The following is a 17,494-nucleotide window of genomic DNA, read 5'->3' as shown; positions in this document are numbered from 1 at the left end:
GGATAACTTGCATACAAATAATCTCGAAGTCGTCTGGAAAAGTGCGCAGGACATCAGTCATGTTGTAATATAATATCTCTTCTTGTTTGTAAGGAAATATCTTCCAATAAAACAAGCAACTGATTTTCCAGAAAATCCAAATATGTTTCGCCATTTAAAGTTCTATCAAAGAAATATGGACCTACAATCTTTCCATCAACTATACCACACCAAACATTAAGACTCCATCTACCTTGAACCTGCACCTCATGTATCCAGTACGAATTTTCTTCAGCCCAATAATGCATATTATGCAGATTAACACCATCCTCAATATTAAACGTAGCCTCGTCTGTCCACAAAATTTTTGACATGATATTTGGTTGTTTTTCTAGCAGACATAACATATAATTGCAGTAATCCAGCCTTGCATCAAAATCTCTCTCATGTAAAGCTTGGTGGAGAACTACATAATAAGGATGCAGTCTAAAAAACAGAACAACAAATTTTTTGTTGAAAAAAAAACCACTATATTTACTAAAACTCAAAAAATCTTGAAAAATCTTTATCCGTTTTAAGAAACGGATAAAGGATAAAAGCGCCGTGTTGCCGTTTTTATGGGAATATTAAAGTAACAGTTGAATCTAAAATTTAAAGGGAATTCCAAGTTTCTGACCTAAACGTTCACTTTATAATATGAAAAACCAGCCTGTGATTTTTTGAAATCCTTAGAACAGTAGTTTTGGGTATGTTTAATTTTATAGAGATTTGCCGACTACTTATATGTGGATTGTGTTGAATTAAAGCGAGAACATTGATTGAATTATCTTTGGTCATTCCTCTACTACGTCATTTAAAACCAGGACGATGAAAACTACCAGTTTCTCTTAATCTTCTTGCCTTTCTTTCAAATACTTCTTTGCCATAATGTCTCCTGTCAGGATATCTTATAGAATATATACGTGAGGCAATAACGGCATTTTGGTGACATTCGAAATAAACTCCAATCATATCATACAATTCTGCATTTGATATACTCATCACGAATTATTAGTACTGATAATTAATTACTAATATTACCAATATTAATATCTATTGAAAAAAGTGCAATCTTCAATTCGAATTATAATATAACACTTCTTAACAATGTTTTGACTGCTGTCAATAAATAAACAATATGAACTCCCCGTCAAATTCATTGTCGTAGCCTATTTAGTTTCGAAAAAACTATTTTTAATCATATGAAATAACAATGCTCAAAATAGGTATCAACAATAATATTCTTCTACTATAAAAAATTGAAAGTACCTACTGACTTATTTTTTAATTTAATTTATAATACAGGATGAGTCAATACTATACTTTCTTACGTTTATGCATTTTTATTCATATCTCGAGTTTGACAAAAGCTATTAACATGCGGTTTGCGCCATTTTGTTACGAATTTAATCCAGTTCCATTATAATTTACAATAAATAGATGTTTCCATTAAACATTTTGAAGAAAAACAAATTTTAATTTTTTCTATTCGAAAGTACCCTCCACCTATGACAATTAAAATTAAATGCAATTATTTTATAGTAGATGTAAATTAATTCATCCATACTTTTTCTAATGATACTAATTTCGTTAAAATCGGTTGATCCAAACCAAAGTTATAGGTATTTATCCACAAATACTTTCCCACTTTCCCCCACCCTTTATTTGAAAAAATAAAAAAAAAGTACTTTAACAAATTTGTGCAGAATTTAGGCCTCTTTCTATCTTACTTATTTAACACTTGGTATAATTGAGCATATTAAAATATAAATATATATATATATATATATATATATATATATATATATATATATATATATATATATATATATATATCATATACATATATAAAAAAAAAGAAAGCCTTAATGTATGTTCCGCCAGAAAGAAGGAAAAGGGGAAGACCACCAAATTCCTGGAGAAGAGAAATAGAGAAATTACAAAAACAATGCAATCTAGAGGCTTAGAAGAGGGAGATTGGAGAGATAGGAAAAGATGGAGGCTGAAATGCGGGAAGGGGCAATCCCCGTAGGACCCCCGTTATATGATGATGATGATAATTGAGCATATTTCCGAAAAAACTGGTTTTCAGAGTTTTCTTCACAGGTTACGCCCCCTAGCGGTTAACATGAATAGTTTCTGATATATAGCCGAGAGATCGGCTTATTGGACCACCCGGTACATGTCAGCTACCATTCGCTCATTTCATTTTGTAGGGTGTTTTCTGTGGTTCCTGTTATTTGGTACTTACTGTACTTAAACTTGTGTTTTTAAAGCAATTTAAGTAGATTGTTCTTTTCGCGAACATAAGAGTCCAGAGACTATTAGTCCAAAGACATAATTAAATTAATATAGATTGACTTACATAGCCTCTGATGAAACACTTAACCAGCAACTTTACCAAATCATTCTAATAATTTTTAAATTTAATTTCTAATTAAAAATACAAGAGCGTAGGTTTTCATACTTTATTGTTAAATCGTTGGGTCAAAAATCATTTAGTATGAATTCTTATGACAAATATTTGATTCACTATAATAAGGTTGATCTACGATTATTTTACCTTTTTTTCTTGCAGTTTGGCGGCGATCTCGAAACTAACCAACTGGTGACTGGACTCAAACCTTTGCAGCTGGAACTTCTCGCTCAAAAATTGGCAATGGCGGAATTAAACAACAATCAAGTAGGTTTTCAGAGAAATTTAAGAGCCGAAACCAAACGCCGTTATAAAGCCTGCTACTTCAATCCCGTTAGCTGTTTTAAAAATAAATCTGTTTTTTTTATTTGCTTTAAAAACTAAGAAGAAATTTAGATACCACTTGGCTTCTAAGCTAGACCTTATTTAAAATTATTAAAACGACAAAGTAAAAAAAAATTTTTCTTAAATTTAGTTTTAATAAAGTAAATTGTATCTACAATCAATATAAAATGAAAATTATGTGTAATAACTATAAAATAAAAAATATATGTTCCACTAATAATGTCGCAAAGTTAATTGGAATAATAAAAAATAGGTCGTGTAATTTATATCTGTACTAAAATTATGGTTTTTTACTTTATTTTTATTTTAATTTCTACTTATTGTACACTTGATCTCTTCTTTTTTTTTGTCTTTAGTTTTTAAGTAATACTTATTTTATTATACTTGGTAAAATAAGTATAAGATATGCTATATCATTTTAATATTTGGAAAACTTATTTTCCATTTTGTAATAATGGTGTGAAGAGGAATATTACTTGTGAATTTTTGGTAGACAATATAACTTTGTAAACACATTTTCAATTCGATATTTCCAAAATAATACTCCACCAAAAATTCACAAAATAGTATTTCTCTTCACCCCATCATCATCCCAATCTACTCCTTTACTAACAACCTCTTTAAATACTTCAAACCAACTACCGGCGGTTGTCGAACAAATCAGGAATGTTACAATTTCTCAATCCTATATACTTATATCCCCAGATGCGGTATCGCTTTTCAAGAAACATTCCTCTCAATCTAGTCATTACAATTTTAGAACCAAATTGATACTTTGATACTTAGTAGAATTAAATACCACACTTAATAAGAATAATTTCTTTAAGCTGATTTACTTTATTTTTTGTAATATTTACTTTTCCTTTGATGAAACTTTTTACTCACAAATCTTTGGTATTCCTATAGACATATAATACAAGATAAACTGACTGCTGCAATATAGTGGCGTTCCCATAGTGCGACAGAGAAAACTACCGCAAAGCAGTCTCTGAATCTCTGTCTAATTGGCCAAATTTATCGACCACGTGAACTTCTCATTGGTCATTTAGGTCACGTGGTCGATAAATCTTGCAAATTAGAAAAAAATGCAGGGACTGCTTTGCATTACATATAGGTGTGATAGTCAAGGACAGTATTCAAACTAGACTGAATATTTTTAATGAATTTTACAAACATTGTGGATTGGTATCAGAAACCAACTTACTCTCTCAGAACTTAAGCCAACATAACACTGTTATTGCGATTAAAAACAAAATTTTGAACATTACCAATGATATTTTTAAATAAAGATCATCAGCATTTTTTAAACTTTCAATTATGTTTTTATTGCCGAACGAGTAAATTATAAGCTTTACATATTTTTACTTACTTTGCGACTTTTTTAAAGATATATATTGCTGTCTGAAATATACATTCTGAGATATTAAATAACTTTGTAAGTAAACAGCCCCCTGTTTAACTCCTAGTTTTGATACTAACGATTCCGGTTTCTCTTTTTATACCACCACCATAGTATCTTTTTTGTGTTTTTTTTTTATTTTTGGCGTGTTTTGTGTAAGCTTGCTATTCTTTATAAAAAATATATGACCCGAACTGTACTTAAAACTGTACTTTGTCAACAGCCTCTCTAAAGAAAGTTGTTGCGCTGACTTCATACTATTTTCTTAGGATCTTTAGTCAGGAAGTACGCTTACGACCTAAAGCTTTTTCTTTCGATCTTTCTTTCTGTTATTAATTTAAAGGGTTCGTATTTGTCATGTCTTAAGATACCAAAATCTTGAAGCTTGGATTTTTTTATAGTAAACAACACTTCATATTTCTTATCAAATCTTAGAAACACCTATTCGTTATATATTTTGCCCATCCATGATATTCTGATCAACCTACGGTAGCACCACATATCAAATAATACCAGATTTTATTATACGGCGCTAGTAATAGTCTAAGCTTCCACGTCATAATACAAGATGCTCAATACCTAGCAGCGCAGCACCCTAGTTTAAACGTCTTGCTAATGTCGCTACTATAAAACTAATGCTATTTTCTTGCCTGTTAACCTAAGTATTTGTAGGAATGAATTTATTCTAATTGTGGGCCATTTACCTTCAATATACCTATTATGTTTCTTGTTTTCGAGACCACCAACCACTGTGTTTTTTCAACATTTAAGTTAAGCCCAAAATTAGAACATCTTAATGCAACGCGATCGAGCAACACTCGATTGAGTGTCTGCAATTATAACGGTATCGTCGGCATATTTTAAATTTATTTTTATACCATTTATGGTCAGGCCGTCTTTGCAGATTTCATTCTTTATTACTTTTTTACTGGGCCGGGGTTTGCGTGGACCGAATAACAAAAAAGGTAGTATGAAACCCTGAGAAACATATTTTCCAATTCTAACCTCTTCAGATAACTGGTTATTAAAATGTTATCAAAATTGGATATATCTCGTAAAACACTCATTATAAGGTAACATACTCTCATATTGTCAGAATTCTCAAAAACTGTACTATCAACATCAGAAATAATATACAGGAGGCTGTATTTATAATAAGAAATTTTTAGTCACCTTCCGGTATAACCGAAAGTGGTAAAAGAAAAGTGGTAAATATTTAAGAATAATTGGACTTAAACCAAAACCCCATATTTTATATTTTCAAATATTAATTAGATCTAGCTTCCTTAAAATGTCTAATGAAACTCAGAAAGAAATATTGTATATATTTATGTATATATTTATGTATATATATATATATATATATATATATATATTTATATATAATATATATATATATATATATATATATATAATACTTACTGCGTGGCGTTACAACCCTTCGTGGGTTTTAGCCACGACAACATGCTTCCACTGTTTTCTGACTTGAGCAACCTCCGTCCAATTCTCCACGCCCATATTGCTTAGGTCTCCTGATATATTATCTCGCCACCGGAGACGAAGGCGTCCGCGTGGTCTGCTTCCAGTTGGGACTTCCTACCACACCAGTCTTACGGTTCGTTCGTCAAAATGTCTTCTAAGGTGTCCTGCCCATTGGAGTCTTCTGGACTTTATTTCTTTTACGATGTTGGCGTCTGGGTAAAGTTCTTTAAGCTCTTTGTTAGTTCTTATCCTATATTATATGATGCATCATTCAGCACAGGGCCAAAGATCTTTTTTAGATGATTGTTTTATAGATCTGTATGTTCGTACGTCTTGTTAGTTGTTTCGATTTTATAAGGTTTTGGAGGGCAGAAAGACATTTGTTGTCGGCCTGGATCCTGTTGTTTATTTCTTGTGATCCGTTATTGTCTTCAGTTATTGTTGTTCCAAGATACTTGAATTCTTTAACGCGCTCCAAGTTAAAGTCATCGATGGTGATGTTCTGACCGATTCTGTGTCTGCTTTGGTTATTATGGCCCATATACATATATTTCGTCTTGCTTTCGTTTATTTGGAGCCCCATCTTCTCTGCTTCCTTCTCGAACCTCACCAAAGTCTCCTTCATCCTTAATCGTGTGTTTCCTATTAGATCGATATCGTCTGCAAATGCCAGTAGTAAGTTTGGTCTTTCTCGATGAAATACTGTATTCGGTTTTTCGATTCTTGCACTTCTGATTATGTGTTCCAGAGCTAAGTTGAAGAATTGTGGTGAAAGTGTATCTCTCTGTTTTAGTCCATTGTTTATTTTAAATGTCTCAGAGTATTGTTGTCCAACTCTCACCTTACATCGTATCCATTCCATACACATCCGTATCAACCTGACTAGTTTTTTTGGAAAGCCAAGTTCCTGCATCGCTGTCCACAGTCTGGCCCTGCATACTCTATCAAATGCTCGTTTAAAATCTATGAATATCTTATGAAGCTCACGATCAAACTCCCAGCATTTTTCCATTATCTGTTTTATTGTGAATATCTGGTCAATGGTAGAGCGGCCCGGTCTAAATCCGCATTGATAATCTCCAACGATTCCTTCTGTGTATGTTTTGGTTCTTTCTAGCAGGATGTTTGCAAGGATTTTGTAGGTGGTGTTTAGGAGTATTATTCCATGATAACTAGTACATTGCTTTTTGTTTCCTTTTTTGTGTATTAGTAAAATAACCCCTTCTTTCCATTCATCTCGCATTGTTTCTTCTCGCCAAATGTCTTGAATTAGCTTGTATATATAGAATTGTACAACGTTTCTCCTCCATGTTTAAAGCACTTGATATATATATATATATATATATATATATATATATATATATATATATATATACATATTGGTTTTCGTTTTATAATAATTTTATTATTTTTTCTAAAAAGATTAAACTTTATGGTATAAAAAAATACTGTTTGATTTTTGGGTATATTTGATTTTTTATTCCATTTTTTTTTTAAATTGATGGTTTAAAATATTTGTGAATTATCTAAATATCTAAATATATTATTTGGTTTATTAATGAAGTATTTCTCATTCTGATATAGCTAGTTTTTCTATATAAAAGTGGTATCAAAATTACTTCGGTGTCGTTTGTATTTAATTAAAATTTAAATTTTTATATTTTGTTGTATTTGTCTAACAAATAAGGTCAGCTTTTAAACTCTAAATGAAATGTGCTTATGTATGTATACACTTTTTGTTATGTAGATCCCAGGCCAAGGGCTAAAATTACCTATATTTGTTTTGTATTGCTTAAATCTAAATATATATCTTAAAAGCAATTTTTTGCTCAATTTTATTCTTATGATATATTATTTATAGGTTCTGAGTTATTAGTAAAAGATTAATTATAAGCAAGTTGTATTATAATTAACAATTTTGCTTTTATCACTAAAAGTTTTTTTATTGGATGTCATATATTCTGCTTGGGCACAATTTAAAAAACAATTTCGGATTCATTTGATTTTTAGAGTATTTTAAAGTTAACAAGGCATGCTGAATTTAACTATTGTGCTGTAATTAGTTTTTCTCTATTTACATTAAGTTGTTCTTCACATGTTTTGAGAATATGACAACTCTAACTCGAAAATACTGCAATGAGGTGTTGTGTCTGTGTCGCACTGAATAGTGCAGATCGTTCCGACGTGGAGTATGATTTGTTAAACTGTTCGTTCGGGCTGTTAGGCCGTTGTCTTCTGAGATTAGTTTTCGACGTTTCGCCAACCTTAGGGGTTAGCATCTTCTGGATATCGTTACTTCTTGTAGAAACTGGTCAGTTTCAGCTTACAAGCGAAGCAGTAACATCTCCAGAAGATGCCAACCCCTAGTGTTGGCGAAACGTCAAGAAATAATCTCAGAAGACAACGGCCTAACAGACCGAACAAATAGTTTAGCAAGTTAGACGATGGCCGTGTACCGGCCATCGTCTAACAGAATACGATGTAGAGAAGATACAGAATAACTGGTGTTTATGAGTTGATAGTTTTTCTTGTGTGTACCTTTGCCTATGTAATTCCATGCTATTATATATTTTATCTGCTTAAACATCCCTAATTCATTTTATGTTTAATGTGGCAAATTTTACCATTTTTAGTCAAAGGACAATGTTAAAGAAGACATGGGGAATCTAAAATTTGCATTCCACGACATGTCTATTCATCTAGGCAGAAATCCTAACGAATTTGTTTCTCGTACTCATACAGAGTAGATCCGAAGAAAATGAAAAAGACAGAAAAGATTTTATTTCACGTTCAAAGCGTCTATGTATCTATCTATGTGTCTAAGAACGGCTATGAATAACTATTCTGATGAGCTTTATTAAAGCGAAATACGTATCAATAGATACATAGACGCTTTGAACGTGAAATAAAATCTTTTCTGTCTTTTTCATTTTCTTCGGATCTACTCTGTATGAGTACGAGAAACAAATTCGTTAGGATTTCTGCCTAGATGAATAGACATGTCGTGGAATGCAAATTTTAGATTCCCCATGTCTTCTTTAACATCTTTTATCATCGTCTGGTCATGTCTTGCAATTTTTAGAAGGCTCCAGATTAAAGCAGAAATCTGAATTTGTTTCGAAACTATCTTACCGATTTTTCTATCAGATGTCGCTATTGCGTCCATAACGAAGTCATGTTATTGTTACTTCTAATAAGACAGAGAATTTTATTTTTCACGTTAAGAACGGCTATGAATAACTATTCTGATGAGCTTTATTAAAGCGAAATACGTATCAATAGATACATAGACGCTTTGAACGTGAAATAAAATCTTTTCTGTCTTTTTCATTTTCTTCGGATCTACTCTGTATGAGTACGAGAAACAAATTCGTTAGGATTTCTGCCTAGATGAATAGACATGTCGTGGAATGCAAATTTTAGATTCCCCATGTCTTCTTTAACATCTTTTATCATCGTCTGGTCATGTCTTGCAATTTTTAGAAGGCTCCAGATTAAAGCAGAAATCTGAATTTGTTTCGAAACTATCTTACCGATTTTTCTATCAGATGTCGCTATTGCGTCCATAACGAAGTCATGTTATTGTTACTTCTAATAAGACAGAGAATTTTATTTTTCACGTTAAGAACGGCTATGAATAACTATTCTGATGAGCTTTATTAAAGCGAAATACGTATCAATAGATACATAGACGCTTTGAACGTGAAATAAAATCTTTTCTGTCTTTTTCATTTTCTTCGGATCTACTCTGTATGAGTACGAGAAACAAATTCGTTAGGATTTCTGCCTAGATGAATAGACATGTCGTGGAATGCAAATTTTAGATTCCCCATGTCTTCTTTAACATCTTTTATCATCGTCTGGTCATGTCTTGCAATTTTTAGAAGGCTCCAGATTAAAGCAGAAATCTGAATTTGTTTCGAAACTATCTTACCGATTTTTCTATCAGATGTCGCTATTGCGTCCATAACGAAGTCATGTTATTGTTACTTCTAATAAGACAGAGAATTTTATTTTTCACGTTAAGAACGGCTATGAATAACTATTCTGATGAGCTTTATTAAAGCGAAATACGTATCAATAGATACATAGACGCTTTGAACGTGAAATAAAATCTTTTCTGTCTTTTTCATTTTCTTCGGATCTACTCTGTATGAGTACGAGAAACAAATTCGTTAGGATTTCTGCCTAGATGAATAGACATGTCGTGGAATGCAAATTTTAGATTCCCCATGTCTTCTTTAACATCTTTTATCATCGTCTGGTCATGTCTTGCAATTTTTAGAAGGCTCCAGATTAAAGCAGAAATCTGAATTTGTTTCGAAACTATCTTACCGATTTATCTACAAGGTATTTATAGGAAATTCAGAGTTCAAGGCTTTCATCACACTATTGGATGTTCAGTTTTGTGAAAGCGCCTGTGTTGGGAAAATTGAAGGAGCGTTCCTAAGATTTTCGGGGTTTGGCTTAAAATTAAATCGTAGTTCATTTTTATTATATTTAAGGCATCTATTAGATTTTTTTCCACTCCAGCAACAAAAGTTTTTGGTTGTGCAATGTATGGTCAACATGAAAATCCTAGTATCTACTGGTATCTGTTGATCATTTGTGTAAATGTAATACAGTGTAGGTGCCATTACAGTACCCAAAGCGAGACCGTTTGTCTGCGTTCTCCATATTACCATTGAATGATACGAAAAATCTTCTGTTCTGTAGACATACGCAGATAAAACGATGTTTACAGTTTGTCATATAGTTTTTGGAGAAATGTCCTCTAATTTAATGTGTCGTAGGCGGCATTTAGATTGACAAATACCACCCCTGATACCTGATATCTTTCGTACCCGTTGTTGCTTTTTGCAACAACGGGTACGTTATTACGTACGTTATAAGTATTACGAATAAAAATAAATAAGCAAGAAGAATATAAGTGAACCATATTTAAAATAAGTGACAGAAAAAAGAATATTATATATACATTTACTTCTAAATTAAAAATAAAATACTCGTATGTCTGATAACGAAAGATACAAAATTTACAAGCGACAAAGTATTTTTTAAAACAACCGAACATATTATATGAAATAATTGTAATATATATGTTGGCTATAATCAAATTACCATAAAGCCACCGAAATATTTTATCTGAGTAATGACTCACTACTGATTGCTACGTTACGTTATACGATACATTTATAGTTAAAGCGAAATTAGGTGTTATGCCTACTTATTATTTTAGTATCTGTTACAAGTTAGATACTAAAGTATTATAGTAAGATATTGAATTCCCCACATTTAAAAATTGAAATATTGAAATTAGACAGTAAAAAATTATAATTTTAAGATTGATTTACAAATTATTATAATTTAAATTTTACTACTTTATGAAACAAATATTGTACATCATAAAACGTAGCAATCGAAACATCGGAACGTACATTTATATAATAAATTTTTCAGTGTCAATGCATTAAAAAAATACTAATACATAAAAATTGCCCTTTCCAAGCTTATAACAGACACTAACTTAAGTTTAAAAATAATTAAAGCAAGTAATATAAATTACCACCATAAAATATTTAACTACATTAACCAAGTATTTGTGAAATTTCGGGATGAATAAATTGATTGATATTTAAATAAATTTCAAGTTCCAAAACGTACCTGCTGTAAAATTTAAAAATCTACGACTAATCAAATTATTGGCAACATCGGAGGAGTTTAGTTGTGTACGGGGAAGAATACATACGGATCCCAAAAGTGTTTTACCCTATTACGGAGTTCATTTAATCCTACGTGTTGGTCGGAGTCTACATAAAGCGCTACCCAAATAATAATATACACGGTGTATATTCTCCCGGAGTTAGTATAATACCGTTTTAGTACGGGGCCCACATTAACCGCTAGATCTATATATATATATATATATATATATATATATATATATATATATATATATATATACATATTGGTTTTCGTTTTATAATAATTTTATTATTTTTTCTAAAAAGATTAAACTTTATGGTATAAAAAAATACTGTTTGATTTTTGGGTATATTTGATTTTTTATTCCATTTTTTTTTTAAATTGATGGTTTAAAATATTTGTGAATTATCTAAATATCTAAATATATTATTTGGTTTATTAATGAAGTATTTCTCATTCTGATATAGCTAGTTTTTCTATATAAAAGTGGTATCAAAATTACTTCGGTGTCGTTTGTATTTAATTAAAATTTAAATTTTTATATTTTGTTGTATTTGTCTAACAAATAAGGTCAGCTTTTAAACTCTAAATGAAATGTGCTTATGTATGTATACACTTTTTGTCATGTAGATCCCAGGCCAAGGGCTAAAATTACCTATATTTGTTTTGTATTGCTTAAATCTAAATATATATCTTAAAAGCAATTTTTTGCTCAATTTTATTCTTATGATATATTATTTATAGGTTCTGAGTTATTAGTAAAAGATTAATTATAAGCAAGTTGTATTATAATTAACAATTTTGCTTTTATCACTAAAAGTTTTTTTATTGGATGTCATATATTCTGCTTGGGCACAATTTAAAAAACAATTTCGGATTCATTTGATTTTTAGAGTATTTTAAAGTTAACAAGGCATGCTGAATTTAACTATTGTGCTGTAATTAGTTTTTCTCTATTTACATTAAGTTGTTCTTCACATGTTTTGAGAATATGACAACTCTAACTCGAAAATACTGCAATGAGGTGTTGTGTCTGTGTCGCACTGAATAGTGCAGATCGTTCCGACGTGGAGTATGATTTGTTAAACTGTTCGTTCGGGCTGTTAGGCCGTTGTCTTCTGAGATTAGTTTTCGACGTTTCGCCAACCTTAGGGGTTAGCATCTTCTGGATATCGTTACTTCTTGTAGAAACTGGTCAGTTTCAGCTTACAAGCGAAGCAGTAACATCTCCAGAAGATGCCAACCCCTAGTGTTGGCGAAACGTCAAGAAATAATCTCAGAAGACAACGGCCTAACAGACCGAACAAATAGTTTAGCAAGTTAGACGATGGCCGTGTACCGGCCATCGTCTAACAGAATACGATGTAGAGAAGATACAGAATAACTGGTGTTTATGAGTTGATAGTTTTTCTTGTGTGTACCTTTGCCTATGTAATTCCATGCTATTATATATTTTATCTGCTTAAACATCCCTAATTCATTTTATGTTTAATGTGGCAAATTTTACCATTTTTAGTCAAAGGACAAACAATATAGGTATATCTGTGAATTTAAAAAGGTTTCGTAATAGTGTACAGAGAAATTTGTGAAACAAAAACTCGCTGACAGTAAAAACTAGGGTTTAAAGTGATAGGAGTAAGTGAGGTTATTTACAATTCGAAATAATCATAGTAGTAGAAATCTGTTTGTTAGATTTACATCGTTGCAAAGTTAAATATAATTCTTTTAACTGAGGAATGATAGGCACTCTATTTTTGGGCGGTTGAAGCGGATCTAGTTTCTTTTAAAAATAAAGTGTGACCTAAATTTAAATTTAAAAAACTGTGAAGATTTTAGATAGTGCAGGATTATCAAAAGGATATGCAAGAAACCTACGCCAAACAAAGACTATAAAGGAAGCAACGTCAGAGAATATACCAGGAATATAAAGATTAAAATAAAACCCACTGGTTCGATGATAAATGTATAACAGAGTTCATGTTTGTGCAAAAGTACTTTTCATTAATTACAAAGCCGCCTACGATACAATAGATAAAAAATAAATTAATAGAATCGCTAAAAGAAAAGTGCCAGAAAAAATAGTATGATTGTTCAAAATAACAATAAGAAAAACTATTTGTGTTGTGAAATGCACCGGAAGAGTCTCAGACCATATCGAAGTGAAAAATGGTGTTCGCCAAGAGATCCGTTGTTTACCTTGCTATTCAATATAGTTATAAAAAAATGTATTTGTTACTGGGATAAATAAATTTACAGTAGTTATACAAAGAGCACCAACGCTTAGCGTACGCTGATGATGTGGTTCTGACTGCAAGAAATGGAAAAGAACTGACAAGTATAACAAAATTACTGATTCGCGAAAGCTCTAAAATGGGACTGAAAAATAATACTAATAAATTCAAGTACATGAAAATCTTAAGCAAAAAATAAATAAACACCAGGGGCTTCTTTAAATTAGAGGTGGAGGATGGATCAGTTGTAGAATTTGAGAAGGTGGATAAAGATATGTACTTGGTAACCTTAACTAAAGTCTTTTGAATATGAGGAATTTAAATTTGCTGCATACTTTGATGTAACTGATAGAGGGCACCACATATACCACCTATGTTGCATACATTTGCTTTAAACTTTTGTGTTCTTTAAGTTAGCGCTATTTATGTCAAAATATATTAAAGATACATTATTTTAACAAAAACAAAAAGATATACATTTGACGATTCTTTAAAACTCAAAATTTTTTGAGATTTTGAGATTTTACAGAACAGACTGCAGAGTGCATAATATTTCTCAGTTATGATATTTGTGCGGTAAAGCAGTAAATACCTGTAAATAAGCATAATCAATAGTTTATTCTTATAAAACAGCTCAAAAATGGTTATTTAATACAACAAAATGCTTTGTTACGTCTGCTAAATATTTTATTTAAAGCCAGTTTTTATGTGGTCTTATTTAATGTAACGCCAATCTTATTAAATGCATTATGGGAAATCTTAACATAGTAAGCTAATGTCAAGAATGCTTTTGATAACTTAAGGCTAGTTTTGTTTTGATTATTCAGTGACTTTTGTAATATCTAGTTTGTTTTGGTTTATTAAAGAAAAGACGAGAATGCTGAGGCATAATAATTTTTCTATTATCAATTAAGATATGTGATTACTATTTATTATAAGCAATATTTTAATGGACGTGCAGCCAAAAAGCTGCAACCTAATGGCAAAAGCTTTAAACATATATTATGGAATTTAGGCCAGAGCGTTTTATTTCGCGACAACTTGGGAGAATCGAAAATCATTACAACTGCACCTGATAAAGAAAAAAAATCATCGATCTTATTCACTGAAGATTGTAGATTTTTCGCAGTCTTTTCATGATTATTATTTACTGTTAGAACAACTTTGCAGTCTGTAAATCTTGCGATTGTTTCATTATGAAGTTCATTATTAATGCTAGAATATAACAGGTAGATAGCTGAGCCGAGCACACTTCCCTGCGGCATCCAGCCTTGATTTCCAATAACTCTGTGTAGGTGTCTTCCTTCTGAAGTATGTTTTAGTTAAGTACGACTCTAATAATTGTAAGTACTGCCTCAGTAATACTCTATTCAATTTATGAATAAGGCCTTCATGCCGTACCTTATCGAAAGCTTGGGCCACATCCAGGAAGATAGTTGAATGGATTTGTTTTCTCTAGTGCCTTTTCAATGATTTTGGGGATTCTATGTACCTGATCTATCGTATAAATTATACTTATTACTATATTTATAAGTACTGTACGTTTTTATAGGCTGATGCGAAAAGTTTTCTGTTAAATAAAAAAGTACTTTTTGGATTCTTCTAGTAATCTTTAACATAAATTTATATTTGCGGTCCTGTTTCTATTTTATTCTACAAATATCTGCTAGGCATGTCATATGGTACATATGGTACATTTAGTTGGATGTGTGCTAAATTATAGTGATTACGCTTTTTTATATGTTAATCAAAATTATTAATATTTGTTCTATTATAAATATATAACATGATTTTTCTGCTTTTCTAATAAACAGACTTACTTCTATACTATGATTTTCACTATAAAAAATTTTGATTGGACTATATTCCTTACCACCTTGTTATATAGTTTTGTGTTAACGAAGTATCTAATCATGAATACACAAGTTTTTTCGTAGTGTATGTTTTCCCATTATCTCCACAGTTTAATTGTACGCAAAGAAAGGAGGATCCAGAGATTGTCCATAGCTAATGTTAATGTGTTTTTAAGAGCCCTTAAAGAAACAAGTCTTTGCACCTTGTTTTATTTGGGTATGGCACTTCTTTTGGTACAATTTTTACCATCGTTCCATATATACATATGTTAATGTGTGTGTAATTACCATGTTATAATTTTAATATAACATGTTTAGATTTAAATTTTACATTTGTTGGTTATTGCTTCTGCATGTCATTACTGTAGTCACAGCTTTTTTGGTTATTAGTTTATTCTAAGGTACTTTACTTCACTTAGCAAATATAGATTTTAGGCTAGATCGATAAATAGATATTATTCAGAATTAGGAAATATATTCCCACCAAATTCTTCTTTTTTTTTGCAAATTTTGAGTTTTGGCAATGTATATGGGTTTTGGTGAATAATATGGAGGCTTATATTAAGTACTTAATAATATAATGTTAATTATGTGACTATAGTTAGATCCTTTGGTATTCTATCTATGACTGTTTCATTGGTTAAGGTGATCAGGTCATCTGCATAGCATAGGACATATTTGTTGAATCTAGTTGTAACAATCCATGACAGATTCCATAAGAGGAAATTGAAAACTCACACTTAAGGGACAGCTTCTGAGTAAATGTTTTGATAGATGTGGTATATACCAGTAATGTTATGTATATTGCGTAGCTTGTCCGCATGCAATCTACAAGCCGAAAGCTTACTCATCTCATAAAGTTATTTGGAGCAGTAATAAAATTAGAATCAACATTTAGCATGTTATTCATGCTTATTCAACCTAGTTGTTTATGTTAAAGGAATTATCCTTATTTTCATCTTTGTCCGTAGTAAATACTAGAGCTAACCTTCTGCGCTGTGAAGTTTTCATTCTGCCTATATATGCCTACTTCTATGTGGGAGAATATTTACTAATGATAAAGTTGTTGATATTTCTTACAATGTGTCCCAATTTATTTAAAATCAAATATCTTACAATTTTTGTAACATCCTCAAATTTCTCTAAAAATTCTAAAAGATATAAAAGGATTTCTCTAAAATTTGGCGCATAATTTGGCGAATGAAATCTGTTCGCCAAATATTATAAAAACAGTTTTTTATTTTATTTGTTTATGTAAAATATTTTATTACGACAGTTTCAAAATTTTTCTCAAGAATTAGTCGCAGCCTTTATTCTTTTTTATTATTAATATTATTATTATTTTAATTTTCTTTACAAATATTTTTTTAAACTAATTCCAATTCACAAGAAATTGGTGAAGGAGGTGGGAGTGGTATCAAAAATAATGTGTATGTATAAAGTACATAATTCTGTATAAAACTCGGTAATTATATTTATATTACAATTATTAAGGTTTTATTTGGTCTTAAAAAAGAGTATACTTTAGACCCTTAAGGAGACATCAACTCCTTCCTTCGAAACGGGAAGTTCTGCTAAAGCTGCCTTACTGGTTTAGCTGTAAGACCCTGATTCGGGTCATTGAGACCGATTTGGGTCAGATACAGAGTTCGCGAGCATGTTCGTTTCTCTAATTGTTTCCTCTACATTTTTCTTTATGAATTCAAAAAATTTGCACATTTATAACACTATTACCACTGAGCTATTCATATCTTGAGCACGATGCTGGTACACTTTGGAATTGAAAAACGCAGTAGTTATGATGAGTCAGTTATAGTAAGGCTGTCTGGTGATTTATGGATAAAGAAGGGTGTAGATATGCATGTGTGTATCTATATTTTGTATATGTGTAAACGAGTTTTTGTATTTCTGACTAAGTCCAGTGATTAATCATCAACAAATCTGCAGTTAATTAGTTAAACAGGCCATTCACGTTCCGATTTTTAGTCCGACTAGTGGTCCAACTTCCGCAGTTGGATCTGAAATCGGACCATGAGTCGGCAAA

The 17,494-nt window shown here is 31.1% G+C and overlaps 1 protein-coding gene across 1 annotated transcript in view; it reads left to right on the top strand.

Moving 5' to 3' along the window:
* Nucleotides 1-17,494, top strand: part of LOC140439663 (uncharacterized) — a 336,018-nt gene that overhangs the window by 309,300 nt on the left and 9,224 nt on the right. Inside the window, exon 4 of the mRNA XM_072529720.1 lies at nucleotides 2,597-2,701. Within this exon, the coding sequence (XP_072385821.1) occupies nucleotides 2,597-2,701 (105 nt within the window). The remainder of the gene's footprint in view (nucleotides 1-2,596; nucleotides 2,702-17,494) is intronic.

This window comes from Diabrotica undecimpunctata, chromosome 4 (assembly GCF_040954645.1).
Source record: "Diabrotica undecimpunctata isolate CICGRU chromosome 4, icDiaUnde3, whole genome shotgun sequence".
Lineage (NCBI taxonomy): Eukaryota > Metazoa > Arthropoda > Insecta > Coleoptera > Chrysomelidae > Diabrotica > Diabrotica undecimpunctata.
The sequence above is the reverse complement of the archived record's forward strand: the minus strand, read 5'-3'. Positions and strand labels throughout refer to the sequence as shown.